Raw genomic sequence first — 21423 nt, 5'->3', positions numbered from 1 at the left:
TGTGCATTTCTTGTTTACTTTTGGATCAATCAGTGATTTTCTCACTTCTGGCAGCTCAGGAACAGTTACCGGGAGAAATCCGCCGTAGGAGAGAGCGTGGCTCTTTTCTGATGGGTGGGGGGGGGCAAGCTCGTTCCCTTCGCAAGGCCAGTGGGGGAATATCTGTCATGATCTCGCCAGAAGCTACTGGGGTTGTCCGAAATGTACCCCAGATTAGCCGTATTGCTTGGTTCTGGACTGAGTCTAAGCCCGCTAGAGACTTATGCGAGGAGTAAACTTGTGCTAAGAGACTGTATCTGACATTAATTAAGCTATTGTTAATGAATTATTGTTGTTGGTATCGAACAAGGGAAAGACATTGTGGTGGTATAAGTTGAATTAGTCCCTGTGAGGAGGCTTGAACCCTGAGTTCGAATTCAAGTCTTTAAAGAGCGATCACGTTAACATTTAACAAGGTACCCCTTTCTCTCCCCTGTGGAGGGGATTTTTAAATTCAAAACTCCTCTTGGCTTTATTTTAAACTCAAAATCCTTATTGGATACGCTCGTGGAATTTGATGACTGTCGTTTGCATTATTCTTTGTTCCATAGAAGTGGGTGGTTTTAACCTTAAAACCCCACGAAGGGGGATTTCAAACTTAAAACATCACTTTCCTGGGAAGGGGCAAATGATGGTTTAACATTAAAATCTCATCTTAAATAAACACAATCAAAGCAAAAAAAAACAACAAAAAACAGTACAAAATTTTCCACGAAAAGGAAGGGTTTGAACTCACATCTCCATCGATAGAAATAGAAGAGATGTGATCGTGTCGAAAGTCTTGCCGATACATTGTATTGATAGGTCGACCAACGACTTGCTACCACAGGATATTGAGATTCAATTTAGTAATACACATTAAAATGGTAAAGATATTTAACATCTAAACTCTTCATATTTTGCAGATTTCAATTTCTAGTTTAAGCTATATTTTTTTTTAAATTTGTAAATATTTTAGTATTTTAAAAATCAAAACTTTAATTCTATTATTCATAAAACTATCTACCACTTTTATGTAAAAGACGTTTGTGGAAGTAAGTCTTTATAATAGATGACAGAGTGTTGCAGGCTAGAGTCTCCAAATGGATAAGTGTAGCTTCATCGTTTGGGTTGTGCCTTTGTATAAAAAATTACTTTCATGACCTCTATGGATGCCATAAGTTTAACTCATTTTATGCCACACTTTGTAACTAATTACTCTCAATACAAATTAATTTGTACAGTTTAGCAAGTTATAAAATTTTAAGAAAATTTAAATTTTAAAGGATTCTTAGGAAGTCGTGTCACAAAGGCCGAATGGTAAACGTACTTACCAAAATCAACTACATTTTTATTTAAAATGCGAATTACCCGAAGTTTTGTTTGTAGATTGCATTTCTTTCAGTACTTTGATTGTACTTAGGTCTTTCATGTCACCGTTTTCATATTTGGCATTTAAGACATACTTGTTTAAGCCATTGGTATTTTTATCATAAATGGTCACATTAATCAATCCAAATGGCGGAGTTAATTTTGTGTAGGACACATTGTATTGATTGGTGCCCAAGGTCCAATTTGTTTTTCCTGTTTCTTTTTTTAAAATAAATTCTGTAGGTTCCGGATAGCCATAAATTACAACAGTAAACACTGTGTTCTCTTCGGTAGAAACTGTTGTCACTTGATCAGTGTTGTTTAGCTGATTTAATCGGTTTGGGCCTGAAAAAATAAATATTAGAATGTTTAGGACACATTTTTTCAAACGTCTTTCATATGCATGAATATTGTTTGAAATATCTAAATATAAATGAAGATTACAATAAATGGGGCGAGGTGGCTGAGCGGAAAAGCACTTGACTTTCGAACCGGGGGTCCCGGGTGAAGACTGAGATTTTAAATTTCGGGATCATAGGCGCATCTGATTCCATCCAGCTCTAATGGGTACCTGACATTAATTGGGGAAAATGTAAAGGCGGTTGGTCGTTTTGCTGGCCACATGACACCCTCGTTAACCGTAGGCCACTTTACATTATCTGCCCTATAGATGCCGAAGGGGAACTTTACTTACAATAAATGTAGATGTCAACAAAAAAAGGAAATGACGTCACGTTGTCTTCAAAACCATTCCGCCCTGTACAGTAGTATCTCCCAGAATCCTCACACTGTAAGTCACTGAGAGATAACTCTAATGTCTCGTTGGGTGAAATGTATTCTTTGATAGATCCCAGACCACTGCCTACAAGTACAGCTTTAGATGGCGGATCTGTTGACATGACTTGACAGTAGAAAGTTACGTTATCTCCAACATTTAAATTAATAATAGATCTCTTGCCATTTGCTGTGAATTTTAAAACACTTGGGGCATCTGGGGATATAAAAATATAATAATTTATTCCACATATCACCAAGTCTTTCAATTTGTTATTAGTTAAAGACATTTCACATGCAATAGGATTCATTTTTATTAATTTATAATTTTATATTGCTGGTCGTAAGGTAGTGCTTTGGACTTCTAATAAGAGGTCGTAGACTCGATTACTACATTTTTGTACAATTTGCTCAACTATTTCTTGTACCTGACAAGAATCAATAATAAACAAAGACAGCGTGGAAACACATGCTCTACATAGGCCCCCGAAGTGGTCCGCTTAGAAAGGAAAAAAAATGCAGGTTTCAATATTTTCAGAAAGAATATCAGAAACTAGGAACTAACTAATAAAAATAAATTATAGCTTTTATATTGCGCTACTTTCATGCTTCGATCCAATCTTATTTGTGGACCAGTGGGGGGAGATGGTATCTAGGAGAAGGTTTTTCCGTGCTGCCTTTACGTGCTCATTGAACACAACTTTGCACTAGTCGGGTGACGTACCTAGAGCCCCCTTCAAGTCAAGCCAAGTTCTAGCGCACTTAGCCTCTCAACCATGCTTCCAGGTATCAACAACTGCAACTTTATCTCCGTGGATACAAAATGAAGAGATTTGCTCTTGTTAAATGTGTTACTAATACTGTTTTTTTTTTTATATTTCGAATAACCACTTGGTATCACAGGACACGTAGATGAACTGATAGTTATGAAGATATAGTTCAATGTGAACATACGTTGATTATTGTAATTAGTTCGCAAATGGTTACAGTTAATTGTGTATGCGATATAACCTGTCTCTAGTACGACGGGAAATACTACCTATTAATTGTTGTTTTAAATTACATTAGACTTATATGTCATCTAAATAGAAGATTCCTTTTTTCTTTAAAGTAAACAATTTTTTAAAAATATAAAAAACATAAACAAATTTATTTAGTAATACACATTTTTTTTTAAACATTTTTTTATAAAGAAATCTAAAACCGTTTGCACAATTGTGTTTAAAATATGCTAAATAATATATTTCCCTTACTAAATAGTCTCCCGTTTTTTAAATATCGTTAGTTTACACTAGTTTACAGTAAAATTGGCACACAAAAAACGGAGGTCGCTACGAAATAACCAATCAGTTCACCAAAGACCAAATTTAATTATTAGATTACTATACAATCAAACTAGAGTTTCCCTGTGTGGCCAAAAACCTTCTACTATTTTTTTAGCAAAAGATATACATAAAATGTTATATTTCAAGAACAACCAAGTCCAGTCAGTTTTTTTTATTCGTATTTCGTCTCATAAAGAATTTGCAAGCTGAAAAGTGGAATTGTAATAAGATATAATAAAAAGGAGATTACACTGATATGATTTTGTTAAACAACCAAAAAACAAAAAAATATTATTAAAAAAAAGCTTATATTAATGTGTGTCCGTTTGGACCAGTCATGTAATTATATTTGAAATAAATCTAGACTAGCAATAATAAATCTGTGCGATTATTAATATTTTTTTACCAATTGTTTTTGTTTAGCGCAATTAATGCTTTTAGCATGTATTAAAAAAAGGAACGACCTAAATTCCAACTTGTGTGCTAAAGCCTTCTCAGGCTTCTCAAGCCAACACGGTAACCACTCTGCTAGTGAAGAGTTTGTGAACATGGAAAATTGTAAAGTTATATCTTGTTTCTATTTCATGTTTGTGTTCACTAAGCCTCAGACGGCAGCCTAATATAAAGGGGACTAATTCAGTTTATACCATCACTTTAGTCAAGTACTATTTTCCCATCTCTGAGATACCAAATACAATAATTTATTACGAGTAGTTAATTAATTAATTGGTTGACTTTTTTTTATATTGTTTCTTGTGTTCTTTCGGCCAGACAGACAGACACTCAGACAGATAGAGTGCGTTGATATAAGCTTTGTAAAAAAAATACCCAACAGAATTTGTGCTACGTACCATACACTTTTGGGATAAATGTAACTCCTTTAGTGATGTCGCTAAATATCGTTGAACTGCAAGTGTACGGAGATGTCTTCTCTGTAATGTTGAATGCGACTTTAATTAAAATGATTGATTAAAATACATAAAACGGGAAGTTTATAGATTCATTCGAAAATGGGTTGATCGTATTTTGATTACATTTTTCACAGACAAATATTTCACACAAACGGGAATTCTAACCCTTCCGTACCCTACGTTAGAAAACACACACATACCCTCTATAGCACACACATCTTACATGTCACGAATAAATACAGTCCACATCATCAGTTGCAAAACTAAAAAAAAAATATATAGAAATATAAAAAAGTATGGCCCTCGACACTAAACTCAGACTGCTGTTCTTCCTGGTCAAGGTTTTAAGTTTGCGAATCTTGGACGCTGGCAGCAGAACTAAAGAGGAAGATCCTAACAAACGAACTGAGATGCTACAGAAATATTCTTGGTACAAAATTCACAGGCCACATCACAAGCGAAGAGATTAGAGACAGGATTAGTACAGTGAGTGTAACTACTATCGAAAAAACGCAAACTTAAACTGCATGGCCATATCACAAGATCCTCAAAGCTCGCAAAGACCTTTCTTAAGAGAATAGTACTAGAAAATAACAACGACAAAGAGACATAAAGAGAAAGTGATGGGAAGACACTACAAAAGAATGGATGGGGCCTATCATTAAAACAGATTCTCGTTTTCTGTAATTTGTGTTAATAAAATTTAAATAGATGTAGATTTGACTAGTAAGAGGAGATAGAGAGTAGAGAGTACAGTTAGAATTTGAAAAATTTGTTCAGTTAAAACTGAAATTATTTTGGTGACTTATTCGTCATATTTGTATGGATTTAAAGTTAAAATTGATTCATTATAGTGGATTAATTAAGGAATATTATTTACATTATTGGTGTATGAGTGCAAAGAAATATTGGTTTTATATAATTACTTTGTATGTTGGAATTTGTTCTATATTTTATTAGTTCATCAATCCTCTGTGTACGTTGACGTCATTATAATAAATATAAAAGTAAATAAGGATGTACTAATCGTCACAATGTCGTTGTCATATTACACACAAACACACATTTTACCAAATGACACACAATTAACTTACAATCACACTTTTACAAACCTATACACATTGTACACAATAACACACATCTTATTAACAGTAAAGCTCGTAAAGCACAGTAGACTCACCTTTTAAAGTGAAAATAGTTAAATCGCTGTAAGCGCCAGGGCTACCAATTGGCTTACCATTCTGATCATACCACTGGACACTTGTAAAAGGGAAGACCGAATCGAGAAGAAGACATTTGCAAGTGGCGTCTGTCCAACGTCTAATGAGACCATTCTTGACAGAAGGTCCTTTTGGACAGTCGTCTGCTAGCTTGATATTTGGTTGAGCTGTTAGCAATAAATATTGGCGATTTTTTAATTTTATATATATATATATATATATATATATATATATATATATATATATATATATATATATATATATATATATATATATATATATATATATATATATCCCAACAGTTTAAAAAATAATATAGTTTACCTATTAAACTAGTGTTTAGGCATTTCAAGTTAAATTTAATTCTCCCCATTCCCTTTAAAAGTGTTATGTTTAGTTGGACAGCATATAGTCAAACAAAAAATGTTTAAGTTTACGAAAGGCTTTTTACAATACCTCCATTCAAGTAAGAGCTTTATAAAACTTGGATCCAGGAACATGGAAAGCTGATCTCAAAAATAGCTCTAACAATTTTCCAAGAAATTTAATAGTTGATATATATCACTGAGAAATAAATTACTAGCTCGTTAGCCACACGGGAAAAACTATAATTTGACAGTTATAATTTTTAAAATTAAATAATGTAAATTTGGCTGGAGAATATATCTAGGTCTAGAGCCAATATGGCATGGTCAGCCATTTTAAATTTCATTGAAGTGTATAACTGTTGCATATATTTTAAGTAAATCTAATATAGATTATATCTAGATTATAGATCTAGTAGTAAAGCTTGTTCTAAATCAGAACTTGACGTCTAGTGTTATATCTAGATGTCCATATAATGAACACAACAATAAATAATTGTACATGTATGCCTTCCTCCCTGGCCGAATCAGAAGATGCTTAATTCGAGACCCAAAATAAACCAACAGTTTTTAAAATCATTTTTTAAAATTATTTTATTATGTTTGGAGTTTAAAGAAGGAGCCATTATAGAGGTATTGTCTTTTATAAAAGATATTTTAAAAATGTTTTTCTGTTGTTTTTTTTTCAAATAAAGGTACTGTTATAGGTATTATGCCATTGAATAGTTCTGAAGGTAGAGACATACATTTTAAACCGTTTGACATTTAATAATAAAAAACAACAACAATTGAACAATATTGGTTATCTTGGTGTGGAACTAAGAAAATTAGATTTTAAACTAAAGCCCTAGCAGAAAAGCTGATATCTAAAAATGAAAAGAAATGTAAAGCAATATAACTTTGACGCACTTCAAAAAGAAAACAGTCCAAATATCTAAATCTTTTTAATTACGCATAGGCAACGTTTTACATTTCCAAAATCATTTTTATATTCGACTTTATACAAAATAAGGTTGTACTCATTCTTGGGATGTATAGGCTACTACAATGTGCTCATATAAATTAAATTTTGCCAATATCAGTGTAGAAATAAAATTTAAATGTTTGTATCTTTGTTTAAATATAATGAGCGTTTCACTTTTGTTTTCTTACTTTTCCTTTCTTGCAGTACTTACAAAAGTTCCAAATATTTTTGTTGACGCATGAATAAATATTAAATGGAAAATAAAAAGAAAAACTGTTTAGGTCACTCATGTTGTTGAATGTAACTGTCAGAGATTGAAGCTCTTCGTTGTAGTAATGAAATGCAGAATAGGTCTGTACCTTTGGAATGGAATAATAAACAGAGTGAAATAAAGAAATGCACTACTTTTAAACCGAAAAATAATGTTACGTAACGTTATAGCAGTAGAATTAGTTCTAGAAATATAGTTATTATTATTGTATTTTATTTAAATATAACTTACCGGAAAAGTGCGAAATCCGACTTGCTATAAACTGACTAACAATATCAAGCGAAAATATGTAACCAATTTTAGGGGCCCCGAAAGGGGAAAAGACTCTTTTAGTTTTGTGTGTCCTGTTTGTCCGTCTGTTAGTCCGTCTGTCCCGATTAGATCGCAGAAACTAGAAGAGAAATTGAAAATCGGACATCATGATATTTTAGATCATTCAAAGTTCTGATGCAACTGCTATTTTTTTTTCCTTTTCCGAAAATGAATCATCTAATTTTTAAAATGATCTATGCAAGCATGTTTTTTTTTCAAAAAAATACACCACTTTTCAATGAAAAACGTCATGGGAGGTATGTCTTTTAAAAAGGACTTCTTCATTAATAAATCAAGCTCAATTCAAAGATTCGCGCATTGGTACAAAAAAATTGCATCTAAGGTCACAATCGAAAAAATAGCTATGGATTATCATAAAATTTATTTTCCATTTATCAACTAACTCATGGAATAGAATACTGATTCAAATGTTGTTTTTAAAAATAATTTTAATACAAACAAACAAACAACAAACTACTTTTATAGAGCGTAGTTTTGACATATCTTCATGATACACCTGACTTGACAACAATCTAAATTAGACCCAATAGAGGCCAGATGTAGATATAGATTTAGATTTAAACGTATAGAACAATTTGATCTATTCTATTCTAGATCTAGATTATAGATGTAGCTTGGATTCTATATTTATTTCTAGATCTTGATCTAGACCTAGTCTAGATTCTAGATCTAGACTTAGTCTAGATTCTAAGTCTAGACCTAGTCTAGATTCTAGGTCTAGATTCTAGGTCTAGAACTAGTCTAGACATCTAGATATAGTCTAGCTCTGGATTTAGATATATTCTAGATCTATCCTAGCTCTAGATTCTATATATATTCTATATTCTAGAGCTACAGTCTAGACCAGTGGCGTAGCTATCAATGTCATAAAAAGATTGCTTATTGGAAATACCTCTTCAATCAGTAGCAGCATCTCAGTGTACTGGAAGTAGTCAAGTTTCGTTTAAGTGTATGTGCAAGGCAAAGTGTCAAAGAAACAAATACATTTGCGTAAAAAAAAATCGAATTAAATGCAATTCAAAATGTCTGGCCAGCACAATAAAACTAATGGATAAAGTCTACAAGCAGGTCACTAGTGTATTTTACTTCCACAACATTGAGGACTGGTTTAAAACCTCAGTTGGAGTGAAACAAGGCAGACTACTCTTACCAACTCTTTTCAATATCTTCTTTGAATGGAATAGGAAGGAGCTCCCGACGACTTAGATGGTCTTCCAAGGACAGAAGAAGTATTAGCTTACTTGGTAATGTGCATAGACAATACTTCCGCAACATATAGTATGCAAATCGATGCCCCCCCCCCCCCACACAAAAAAATTATGACAAATAAGCAACTGGGCTTTAAAATGACATTAGTATATGGAGGTGACAGCTGACAACTGTCAATAGTAATGCCTCGTATTGTCTCAGATGAAAGAATAAGCCTAAACTACCAGCCAGAATTGCAAAGTCCAAAGCAGCACTTGCAAAACTCAAAACAATATAGAAAGACAAAGGGGTAGCCCTCGACACTAAAATAAGACTGATGCACTCTTATATAAGCTTGCAAATCTTGGAAGCTGAATGAAGAACTAGAGAGGAAGATCCTAACAATGGAAATGAGATGCTACAGAAAGATACTAGATATTACATACAAAGACCAACTCACAGACACGCTTAATACATCGAATGACTTTATTTCGCACTTTGCCGGTAACATAAATATATACTCGTTTCGTTCGTTTCTAACGTTAATAATAATAGCAACACTTAAAACAAGTAATTGTGTTTATGGAGATACAAATTATTGCTCATACATCTTTAGTAATTATCTTGTCCTACCTGAGACAGATGTCTAGGTTCAATCGAACTGAAGTAAGCGACTGATTTTGAAATATTGTAGAATTTGATGGTAAATGTGTTATCTCTGATATTCGACGTCACTGTTGTGTACATATTTTGTAGATTTAACATGTCAGCTTAGGGAACCAGATTAAAAAAAAACAATCTTTGAATTAATAATGTTTTTTTTTGTTAACTATATTTTTGGGGGGTATTTACCTAGAGTATGATTTTCATGGTGCGTATCCAAAACTATGGGGAACTCTCTGAGGACTTGCGGCGATCAGACAAAAATGGAAGGAGACCGAAGCTGGGAAATTTATTTACAGGGACCAAAAATATATTGTGGTCAAAGTACAATCATATTATTGATAATTTTAAGTTGTAAAACGATTAGCTTCTGAATCGGGTTCCTGTGTTTTACTGGGTTCGAATCCTGCTGAAGACTGGAATTTTAAATTTTAGGATCTCTGGAGGCCTCTGAGTCCACCTAGCTTTAAGGGTACCTGACATTAGTTTCGGAAAAGTAAAGCCGGTTTGTAATTGTGCTGGCCACATGACACCCTCGTAAACCGAAGGCCACAGAAACAGATGGCCTTTACATCTGCCCTATAGACCACAAGGTCTGAAAGGGGAACTTTACTTTTTTTTACTTTTTAGAGATGAGGTACATTGAATTGAAACAAGACAAAAACATTCTTTCAAAATTAACGCTGTCAAACTAAATATAGACAAATTATAATTAGCTTGCTTCCTAATTAAGAACAGAAACAAAAAAAAAAAGGTGTGTTCGAAAATTGATTAAAACTTAAATTAAATCGTTAAAAAACTTATATACAATTTTTGCATTTTTTCTTAGAAGTAGGCTATAAAAAAAGATTTGTTCAACATGGTAGGCATCAAACGCAAACGAATAAAACCAACCTCCGACTGCAAAGAAAGAATTGACTTACATTTATGAAGTCATTTCTCTTTTATTGAAATATTAAATCTTCTTTTAAAAGTTTTACAATCTCACATTACTTGTTTGTAGACAAAATGAATTACTGCTTAAGGACATGGATGTCTTTACTATTCCCTTAATAATAGACTATAATGATATGTGTGCCCATCGATTTCATGATTAACCAATTAGTAAATTATTTGTATTACCTATTGATTGACACATATATTGACAGTTTCCAGAAATTCCAGTTAAAAGTATCAGTGGTTGATATAAAGTATCCTCTGACTGATTCATGGAAGTAAATATTCCTTCGTTAGTTCCAATATATAAATATTTATATTGATGGTAATTGAAAAGAATAATATGCTGAGCATATTTCAAATCAAATGATCGACTCTGATTGTTGTACAGGAAGAGTGTGTGTACGGTCCATCCAATGAAATATCTTCTATCAAATGGGTCTATTGAAAGAAAAAATAATATGTCAGACTATTAATATAGATAAAATAGATAATATATACTGACATAACACAGAAGTGAACAATATTAAATGAATCATGATCACGGAGCTTCAACTACGATAATTAGGATGAACAAGAGAGTTTACATAATAAAATATATATATAGAGAGAAAACTTAATGATAATATGCTAAAATTGAGAAAAGAAATCGAGATGTTGTGGCTAAGTGGTCAAGCACTTGGAACCGGAAGTCCCGTGTTCGAATCCTGGTGGACCACTTTGGGGGCCGATTTTGAGTTTGTGTTTCCACTCAAACTGTCTATCTAACGTTGTTACCTATTCTTTTTGTTTAGCGCAATCTCATGCTTTTAGCATTCTCAATATGCTATGATCTTATCACTTGGCTGGATCAGTTGGGAAAGGGACGGGGAGAAAGAAGGGGGTATCTGGGCTAACGGTTATCGTGATTACTTTTTAAATGTGTTTATTAAAACAAAAGTTAAACAACTTGAATTTTAACATTGGAATATAACACTGTACAAGTGTGGACCCTGAACATTTTTACACTGGAATATAAGACTGTACAAGTGTGGACCCTGAACATTTTAACACTGGAATATAAGACTGTACAAGTGTGGGCCCTGAACATTTTAACACTGGAATATAAGACTGTACAAGTGTGGGCCCTAAACATTTGAACACTGGAATATAAGACTGTACAAGTGTGGGCCCTGAACATTTTAACACTGGATTATAAGACTGTACAAGTGTGGGCCCTGAACATTTTATCACTGGAATATAAGACTGTACAAGTGTGGGCCCTGAACATTTTAACACTGGAATATAAGACTGTACAAGTGTGGGCCCTGAACATTTTAACACTGGAATATAAGACTGTACAAGTGTGGGCCCTGAACATTTTAACACTGGAATATAAGACTGTACAAGTGTGGGCCCTGAACATTTTAACACTGGATTATAAGACTGTACAAGTGTGGGCCCTGAACATTTTATCACTGGAATATAAGACTGTACAAGTGTGGGCCCTGAACATTTTAACACTGGAATATAAGACTGTACAAGTGTGGGCCCTGAACATTTTAACACTGGAATATAAGACTGTACAATTGTAGGCCTTGAACACTGTACTAACAAAGTGTTCACGAAAATAGCAGGTTTTATTGTTATCTATTGTTAATTTCAAACTTATAAAAGAAACATTAAAATAACTAATAATAATGGGCCATTAATAATTTCCATTGTGAACCGCGATGCTAATTTTTTTTCCACTAATGATCATCATCATTTAGTCCATCAACTAAAACTGAGCTGTCAATGAAAGAGTTTGTGACTTTTTATAACGACTTACCTCCCCTGATGTTTGATTAAAAAAACAACAACAACTAGGGGGTATCTAGGAGTTGGTTTTCCGTGCTGCCTTAAGGCGCTCAGTAAACACATCTCTGCCCCGAACCTCGAGCCCCCTTCTAGGTAGCCAAGCCAAGCCAAGTTCAAGCGCACTTGGCCTCTCGACCACGCTTCCCACATTTGGATGACAGTCCTTAATGTATTACATTTCATGATCTAAAATATAATATTGGATTGCTGATATGTAAGCTTGACAGAACTACGGATAGAAGAAGGGACTCGGGCTGCATTCAGGTTCCACCCTTTAATTTGAAAGCTATTAAGAATAATTGTACAAATTAGGTAAATAATTATATGAAAGAAAATATTTATTTTACCTTTATTTGAGATTGGCGAAAAATAAGCAAAATCTATAGTAAACGTGTCATTATTTCCATACCAAAAGATTGTATAACCCGTATTGTTTCTCTCTAAAGTCATAAAAAAATTGATGTAATATCCATTATTCACTTGACGATCACAGTAACCACATAAAGATGAATTGTGAAGATCACATCCCTCTTTTGTGATGTTTACAGTACACCGTGAGTAGGACTATTGAATAAAAAAAAAAAAGTTAAATGTAAAATATATGTTTGTAAATATTTCACTGTGGCTGAGCGGTAGCTAACTCCAGAGATCACATTAAAACTCCTATTGTCAACCTTTTTTTTAAAATTAGGGATATATATTGAACTTTTCCAGATATCTTTTCTTCCGCTTGTCCACGCAAAAGATTGTACCCGGTAGCACTGACCAATATAAAGTAGCAAGCAGTGGCGCTAAAAAAAATAAAATATAGCACATTTTTTTAAATATAGTCTGAAATTATTTAGAAATCAACAGACTTTATGCCTATTTTATACCATAAAATTTTGTTTGCCTTAGAGACATAGATAGGTTCCCTGGTCGTGCAGTTGGCGCTCTGGACTGCCGATGGTACCTGGTTCAAACCCTGCCTGCTCCCTTCAGTCGTCGTCCTGATGAGAGACTTGGACTAGAAAGTAAATTATCTTCAACTCTCAAGGAACATCCGATTCAAGCGAAACATTGTACAATCATATATATATAAGATTACCAAAAAAAAGTGCATTCTTTAAGATCGATTATTTTATAGGACGGAATACACTATCGACTCAGCAAACGATTTTACCACGGCTACAGCAACCTTGAGAAACGATGACAAAATTGTTACTATATTTTAAACACGTGACGGGAAATAATAGACTCTATTAATACCATAGGACTAATATACAAGTATTATTATTCATCGACATTAATTACATATCAAACTTATTACTTACAAAATTACAAAATATATCATTAGGCAGAACCATATCTAAGAGATGTCAATGAGATATAGCAAATATTGGCTATTATCTCTCCCTCAGTCTCTCTCTGACTCTCTCTGCTAGAGAGAGAGATAGAGAGATTGGGGGGGGGGGGAGATGAACACAGAAAAAACGCACAACATAGTTATATTAAAATGAGTACGTCTAAGTCCAAATCACATAAATTACTGATTGTAAGACAATGTTGTCCAATGGCCATGAAGATTGGTCAGTTCCAGATGTGTTCAGAAATGCTTGAAGCTCAACAGTATCACCATCATAGTAGAAAAGCTGACATTTGGATATGGATAAATGTATTCTTTGAGATCGCAAAATCTGAAACTAAAATTTAAAATTATTAAATATATTAAATGAATAAAAAAGAGAGAGAGACAGACAGACAGAGAGAGAGAGAGAGAGAGAGAGAGAGAAAGAGGTAAACGTTAGTTTGAGACGAAGATTATTATGTCCAAGCCAAACTTGTAACTATATAACTATGATGAGTAGGGTGTGATAGGTGCCAATCTCGTATGCAGTCGCTTAAAGTCTACTAAATCATTTATTTAATTATTCTTTGCCATAACTGACTGCCAATTTTTTCCACAGAAAAAAAAATCTAAGATCTAAGATCCTGACTCATTTGAACATACTCTCGACACGGTTCTGTATTGAACATACTCTCGACACGGTTCTGTATTGAACATACTCTCGACACGGCTCTGTATTGAACATACTCTCGACACGGTTCTGTATTGAACATACTCTCGACACGGCTCTGTATTGAAATAAATCAGACTGCCCCTTTCCGTCTAAACAACCATCACCCCCGTTCTTGGCTCTCACCAGTGTGTAGGTTATACAACTCGAAAGCAAGCAAGTCGAGTACGAACAAAAGGACCCCAGCCGATCACATAAAAACTACAAGCGTGTTATAATTGTGAACATTTGAGAGATTTTACGACTCGGATTTTGTTCATGGACAGACATATCGCTTATTCTCCCACTTGCCATGGAAGAACAAAATACGAACATTAATTAGTTATTATTTACGGTGTGCCTAGGACAACAAAGCACCTTTCATGATGGAAACCGCAGATGTTGAATTTACCAAATAAGTTTCTTTAATCGTAATTTAAACGCAATATATTTTTAAAGACAACATATCGAATAGTACATTATAGTTCCTTTCTTTTTTACAGACTATAAAAACTCTTTTTGTGCATATATTTCTCCTTGGCTCGAAGCTTGTTTTTTTTTGTAGACATTGTTTATATAAAAATATATATTTTATCTTAATATATATATTGAATGGTATAATTTCATGAGTTAATTTATAAATGTTTCGATTTTCTTGACGTGGAACCACAGTCATATATATAAATGGGAAGGGGGGAAAAGTGATTTACAGTTCAACAGACCAGGAGTGTATTTAGGAGGGAGATTTAAAGTGGGCCGTTCCGATGAAACTTAACATAAACTAGAATACACTGGCCCAAAAAAAAAGTGGAGGGGAGGGGGTGAAATGCGGGCAGTTTTATTGAAAGTGAAAAAAAAAAAAGGTGGACGGTACGCTTTAAGTATTATCATGGGCGTAGCCAGGATTTTTTTTCGGGGAGGGTTTTGGGGGGATTCCCGACCCCCCCCCCCCCCCCGAAAAAAAATGATATATATATATATATATATATATATATATGTGTGTGTGTGTGTGTGTACATAATTAATCTTTATTACATTCTGACCCTTTCGGAAGACGTTTATTGTTTATTGTAGACTCCCCGCCCTTGCTAGCAAGGGGGTCTGGGGGAGTTCGCAGTGCTCCCCCAGCGCGGGGCGAAGCCCCGCCGCCGAGCACTATTTCTGGTATTGAAAGCCAACAAAATGCATATTCTGAGGTATCTACAGTGCATTATCTTGCTATTAAAAAGTTTTATTTCACAAACCTAATGTGCTATTCTTACTGACTTAGACCCTCTCGCGCTGTTCGGCGCATTTTCCGGCAAGCTGTTTCCGCAACTCTTATTTTGCGTAATTCATTTTGTCGGAAAACATGTCCCGCAAAACCTCATGCGACGCTCTGTCACAACCTTACTAAGGATTCGACTCCCAGTTCGGCATATGGTTTCTTTGATTTAGACCCGATCTCTATGACTCCTAAAATCTGTCTTAGCCATCTTTGTTGAGACACATTTAATTTCGGCAGAAGACTATTCACACTTAATTAATGGAGCCCAAGCCACTGGTAGAAATTTGTAACCTCTCTTGATTACGCTCTTGGAATTACATGCCTGTATTTCGCTTTAGATTTTATATCGAAAAGGAAAGTTTTTTCGTCAAATCATCTGTTGAGGGGTTTTAAACTAAAAAATCTCTGGTTTTTTTTTGTTTGTTTTGTTTTTAATTCAAAACCCCATTTAGCTACGATCATAGAATTTGGTGACTGTAGTTTGCTTTAAAATAATATTGAAGAGAGAGGTTTTCAACTCTAAACGCTCTGTAGGGGAATTTTAAACTCAAAACCATCTGGAGGGGTTTTAAACTTTAAAGAAAAAGCCATCTGGAGGAGGGGGATTTAAACTCAAAACCCCTTTGGCTACGCTCATAGATTTTATAGTGTGTAATTTGCTTTTTTTTTTTTTATTGAAGAGGTACTTTTTAGCTTCAAACCCCAACTGGAAGGGGGAGGGGGGTTAAACTCAAAACCCCTTTGGCTACGCTCATAGAATTTTGAGTGTGTAATTTGCTTTTTTGATATTGAAGATGGGGTTATCGTAAATTTTGGATGGGGTTTTAAAATCAAAATCTTCCTCAACTGTGCTGTTGGAATTTGGGATTGTTGTTTGCATTTTTTTTTGTTTTATAGAAGAGGGGGATTTAACTGCAAAAACCTCTGGTAGGGGGTTTAAAATTCAAAACCCCCTGTAGGGGGTTTTAAACTCAAAGCCCCCTGGTAGAGGGATTTGTATCTCAAAACCCCCTGATAGGGGTTTTTAAAATCTCAAAACCCCCTGATAGGGGTTTTTAAAATCTCAAAACCCCATGGTAGGGGGATTTAAACTCAAAACCCGCTGGTAGAGGGTTTTTAACTCAAAACTGCCTCGGCTGTGCTGTGGTAAGTGATGATTTAGTATTAAAATCTCACCTAAAATAAACAAAATGAAAGCAAAAATCAGTCACTTAATTCCGTCCCCCCCCCTGGGAGGGGGGGGGGAGATTTCATTTCGGGGGGGGGGGGGTTGAACCCCAAGAACCCCCCCCCCCTGGCTACGCCCATGAGTATTATGTGAATATTTGTAGGGTGTAAGAATAGGGAACCAGAGGGGCTAAGCGCTAAGGCCATTGTTAAAAACAATATCTATATAAAAGTGTACTAAGTCAATCTCTTTGGGTAATCCATTTATTGTATTGAAAGCCTCATCAGTAAATAATGAGTAAATACACCTAAACTCAATACTTATAATTGAGTCTGAAGATTAATGAGAAATGCAGTATTTTACGTGGCTATGGCAGTTTCAGCTGCGACCAACATCTAACATATGCAACATATTTTACAGCATCCATGGAAGGTGTCTATACCAAAATATGCATTACATAGCCTGGGAACAAAATCAATAGGCGAGACCAGTGGGTATGGCGAGTTACTTTAATAAGAACCAAAAATACATGTAAAAATATTTTAAAATGTACTACAGATTTACATCCGTTCACGTAGGCGGTACTACTTGCCCACTGACAAGAAATGTAAAAGGAAAAAAAACATATATGAATGGAGGCATTGTTCGTTACGTGGTACCAACTAAGAAGACGGGAAAGCTGTCAACAACTTCTGTACAGTAACCAATAATGCAGGATATAAAATTGGAAAATGTTTTTGTAACCGGAACCTATAGTACCCCTGTTCAAACATTGGTTAAAGTTCCTTGTTTATGCATATTTCAATCAGCTGCTCCTGAATTACAATGGATTCAACTGTGGCTGGGATCCGAGTTTGTCCCGCGCAATGGGATTCAATACAAAGTCGAGAATATCTAAGTGAATAATGTTTTCAAATCATTAGTGTAGGTCGTCTTATAAAAGTACGTAATAGACTTATTCAACAGTAGTGAGTTGCGAGTTGATTATTATTCAAATTATCCGATCTTGTTTTTTAGGGAAGAAGTTATTTTATTTGTATACAATTTTCATACGTATCCCCTTTGGTCGTCTCGTGGACCCGTGGTGGTCCACGTACCACAGTTTGAGAAACGTTGGTTAATGGCTTATGTGTTGTTTCCACTTGCCGTGTTTCAGTACATCTAAAATTATAAGCTATATCACGTTTAAAACCACTTATTTTACATATTTTTTCCCAATCAGTTACATGGAGATTTACAGCTTAATGACGTGCTTTCAATTAAAAAAAAGATCCGCAAAATGGACAAAAGAAAAATGTATAAGAAAATAACAAATTTTCGACGAAATAATTGGTTTGTCAACAAAAGATTAGCCAGTAAAAGTATCGACCAGTAGGCCTGTATCTATTCGAGACTCGTTTAGGGAAATTGGTGATCCATTTATGCCACAGAGTGAGTTCATCTCTTGGATTCCATTCAGTCTTTTTCACATTAAAATAAATCCAATTTTTTAAACTGATTTGAGAGCTCAGATAATGAAAAATAAACGAAGTTTTCCTAAATACGAAATGTCTCTATCAAAACGGTCGATAAATCGTGTGTGGTGCCCCAACGGTGCATTAGACCGAGGGGTAGGTGAAGGAGATCTATCAAAATAAGTATGTGTTCATTCTTTGCAGTTTTTTTTTTTTTTAATTTGATAATGTCAAGTGTCTTATGTGTAACTATTGATACTGTACCTAGACCTACTTACCTTCAAGGCAATGGGTAATAATAATTGAAACACACAAAAAAGGATCCTCATTTTATTCTGATTCAAAGCCTGTAGATATCAATGTGAAAAATACAAGTCTATGTTACATAGGGGAGAAGATTTTCACTAAGCGTAAGCAAACAAAGAGAAGGTAGGAAAAAAGAAGGAAATGGAGAGAGAGTGAGAAGGAAGAAAAGAAAGAGCGGAAAGAAAAAGAAAGCCAGCGCTTCATTTATAAAAAAATTGTTTATGCGTTTATTTATGCATATATATATATATATACATTGAAAGAGAGACAGACTGACTGAAAAATAGATAGATAGATAGATAGATAGATAGATAGATAGATAGATAGATAGATAGATAGATAGATAGATAGATAGATAGATAGATAGATAGACTTATAAGAATTTTTTTTTATTTAGCTAAAAATATTTACTTAATTTCTTAATAAAAAAAAATGTTCAGCTACATAAGTGTCTTGTATTTAAATAAGAAAATACATTTTGTTATTCTATTTTCCTTCTCTGTTATCTTATAGCGCCTGATATTGTTAGGGGACAGGGCAGCCTGGGTAGGTCAAATTATCTTATCTTATGTAATACAGACGTTACTTCAAAAAAAGAAGATGATTACGTTAAATTATGTTACGTTAAGTTTTCTTATTATGACAATATATTTTTTTATATTAATAGTACCTGTTCTAGAAACTGAATTGAGATGCTACCGAAAGATCCTACGATTTGTATACTAAGTTAAATAAAGTACGGTTGGTGCAGGGGGCCGTGTAACAATCGAGGCACAAGTAGCGTAAGTATGTCTTTGTAGGCATAATCAGCGTAACATTTTCTTCACATCAAGCGAGACCTTTTGTAGCAAGCTGCTTTGGTCAGCCTAGGGCTCAACAAACAATGATTTAACGCTTTTCGTATATTCGATTGTTTTAACGCTCGAAAAACTGATATAATTGGGTTAACAAATCTATAGCAAAATACCTTCCTAATAAGTAGCCTCCCCTTTGAATAAGGTTTGATTTTTTAAAATTTTATAAGCCCTGACTACATTTTAATTCATATGGTCTTTTTCTATAAAAAAAATTTTTTTTTATAAATATGAGAAAATATTATGACAAGTTTTAAGTTTTCAATTGTATTATACATGACAGGACTATATAAACCTTTAAGTATTTATTGAAGCATAAAATTGCAAGAGATATATTTTTTTAGTTATTGCATATAAATATCTAAATAAAAGTATTATTATACCTTAGAACTATAGGGCTACCTCCTGAATGAGAAGAATATGAGTGAAGATAAGAACGATGTTTATATGTAACGGATGATTGCACACTGTTCATGTCTGTATAATTTCTCAGCCAAAGTTTTTTGTATTTAAGAGTTCTATCATATATATGCCAGTGCACTTGTTTACTAACTTTCAAAGGTCAGAGAGCTATGGAAAAGAAACGCGTATTTAGTGTCACAGAATCTGACCTCACTTTTCGTTTTGTTTGTAAAAATGTTTTTGTAAAATGTATGTTCCTTCAGAGTTGAAGATATTTTACTTCCTAGTCCAAACCTCCGCAGGAAGACGGGGGATGGAAGCGGGCAGGATGTGAACCCTGGAACATCGATAAATCCGAACGACAGTCCAGCACGCAAACCGCACGAACAGGCAGCCATCCTGTTGAACTTGTACATAATATTTAAGGAGTTTTATATTATCCTCATGGGCGTAGCAAGTGGGGGATTTGGGATTCACCTTCCGTTGCTGTAATAATATACTCCTATCACTCACTGGACTCTATTAAATAAATAATTCTACGAAAATTCAAATCTGAGAGAGAAAAAAAAAAGCAAAAACTACTATCACCAAACTCATGGGAGTTTTCGAAGTTCAACCTGTGCGAAAAGGAAACTAAAGTACCGGCAAAACCAGGGCCGGATTTAAGTAGGCGGAGGCCCCTATTTAATTGCTTTAATAAAAACCTAATCATTAGTAATAAAATTAATATCTAAAAGCAAGCCATATTTTAGAAAAAATAAATGAAGTACTTGTCAATTAATGTATTTTCCTACTTAAAAAAAAAAAGAGAAAGTTTACTGCATGTTTTGGTTTATGTCAATCGTATGATTGAATCGAGTGTCCATTTACAATGAAAAAAAAAAGTTAGAAAAAAAAAAACAGCATGAAAGTTGCTGAATCGTCAAAACTTTGAGACTATTGAAATATCTTTGTGGAGGTCCTTTTCCTGTGGAAACCCTTTTGTTGTAGAGACCATTTTTTTGTGGAGACCATTTTCTTGTGGAGGCCCAGAGGCATTATTCCCGCCTGCACTGCCCTAAATCCGGCCATGGGTAATACTACTATCCATTAATTCAATTAACTTGGCTAGTTGAGTTTTGAAATATGTGAGAGCTGTTTTCTTATTAGTACAATATTTTTTTTATATTAATTGTATATGTTGTAACGTCTGAATTGAGATGCTACAGAAAAAGCCTAAAATTTGGACACTAAGACCACATTAAAAAAAACAAAGAGATTAGAAACATGATTAATACAGTGATTGGACGCCACGATTACCATTTATGGTGGACGCGTTGGCAAAACGCTTAGTTTCTGAACTTGAGGTCCCGGGGTTCAAATCCTGGTAAAGTCTGAGATTTTTAATTTCGGGATCGTTCGGGTGCCTCTGAGTCTATCCAGCTCTAATAGGTATCTGACATTAGTTGGGAAAAGTAAGGATGTATGATTGTTGCGCTGACCAAATGACACCCTCTGTAACCGTCAGCCTCAGATACAGATGACCTTTACATCATCTGCATCATAGATCTCAAGATTTGAAAGGGAAACTTTAATTTTACTTTATATATTAATGTATATTGGTTTGGGAAAAAATTGCCCTTCCCTCTCAAAAGCTCTGGATCCGTTACATATATGTATACTTTACATTTCAGCCCGCTGATCAAAAAACGTAAACACAATGCTACTATTTTTTTTATTATTCTCTCCATTTTTTTGTTTTTGTTTTTACTTATTAGT

At 34.2% G+C, this 21423-nt stretch overlaps 1 protein-coding gene across 1 annotated transcript in view; it reads right to left on the bottom strand.

The window, feature by feature from the left end:
- The window catches only part of LOC129923458 (uncharacterized), a 29375-nt gene extending 9652 nt beyond the window's left edge, over positions 1-19723 (bottom strand). The window contains exons 1-9 of the mRNA XM_056014380.1: positions 19647-19723; positions 18382-18450; positions 13708-13860; positions 12526-12742; positions 10526-10780; positions 9374-9510; positions 7160-7307; positions 5580-5786; positions 4340-4420 (exon numbers count right to left, since the gene is read on the bottom strand). Coding sequence (XP_055870355.1) covers positions 4340-4420; positions 5580-5786; positions 7160-7307; positions 9374-9510; positions 10526-10780; positions 12526-12742; positions 13708-13860; positions 18382-18432 — 1249 coding nt within the window. The 5' untranslated portion in view covers positions 18433-18450; positions 19647-19723. The remainder of the gene's footprint in view (positions 1-4339; positions 4421-5579; positions 5787-7159; positions 7308-9373; positions 9511-10525; positions 10781-12525; positions 12743-13707; positions 13861-18381; positions 18451-19646) is intronic.
- Between the last annotated feature and the right edge of the window lie 1700 nt (positions 19724-21423).

The sequence above is a fragment of the Biomphalaria glabrata genome, chromosome 16, assembly GCF_947242115.1.
Source record: "Biomphalaria glabrata chromosome 16, xgBioGlab47.1, whole genome shotgun sequence".
NCBI classification, from domain to species: domain Eukaryota; kingdom Metazoa; phylum Mollusca; class Gastropoda; family Planorbidae; genus Biomphalaria; species Biomphalaria glabrata.
Note: the sequence above shows the minus strand (reverse complement) of the source record. Positions and strands in the feature narration are given on the sequence as shown.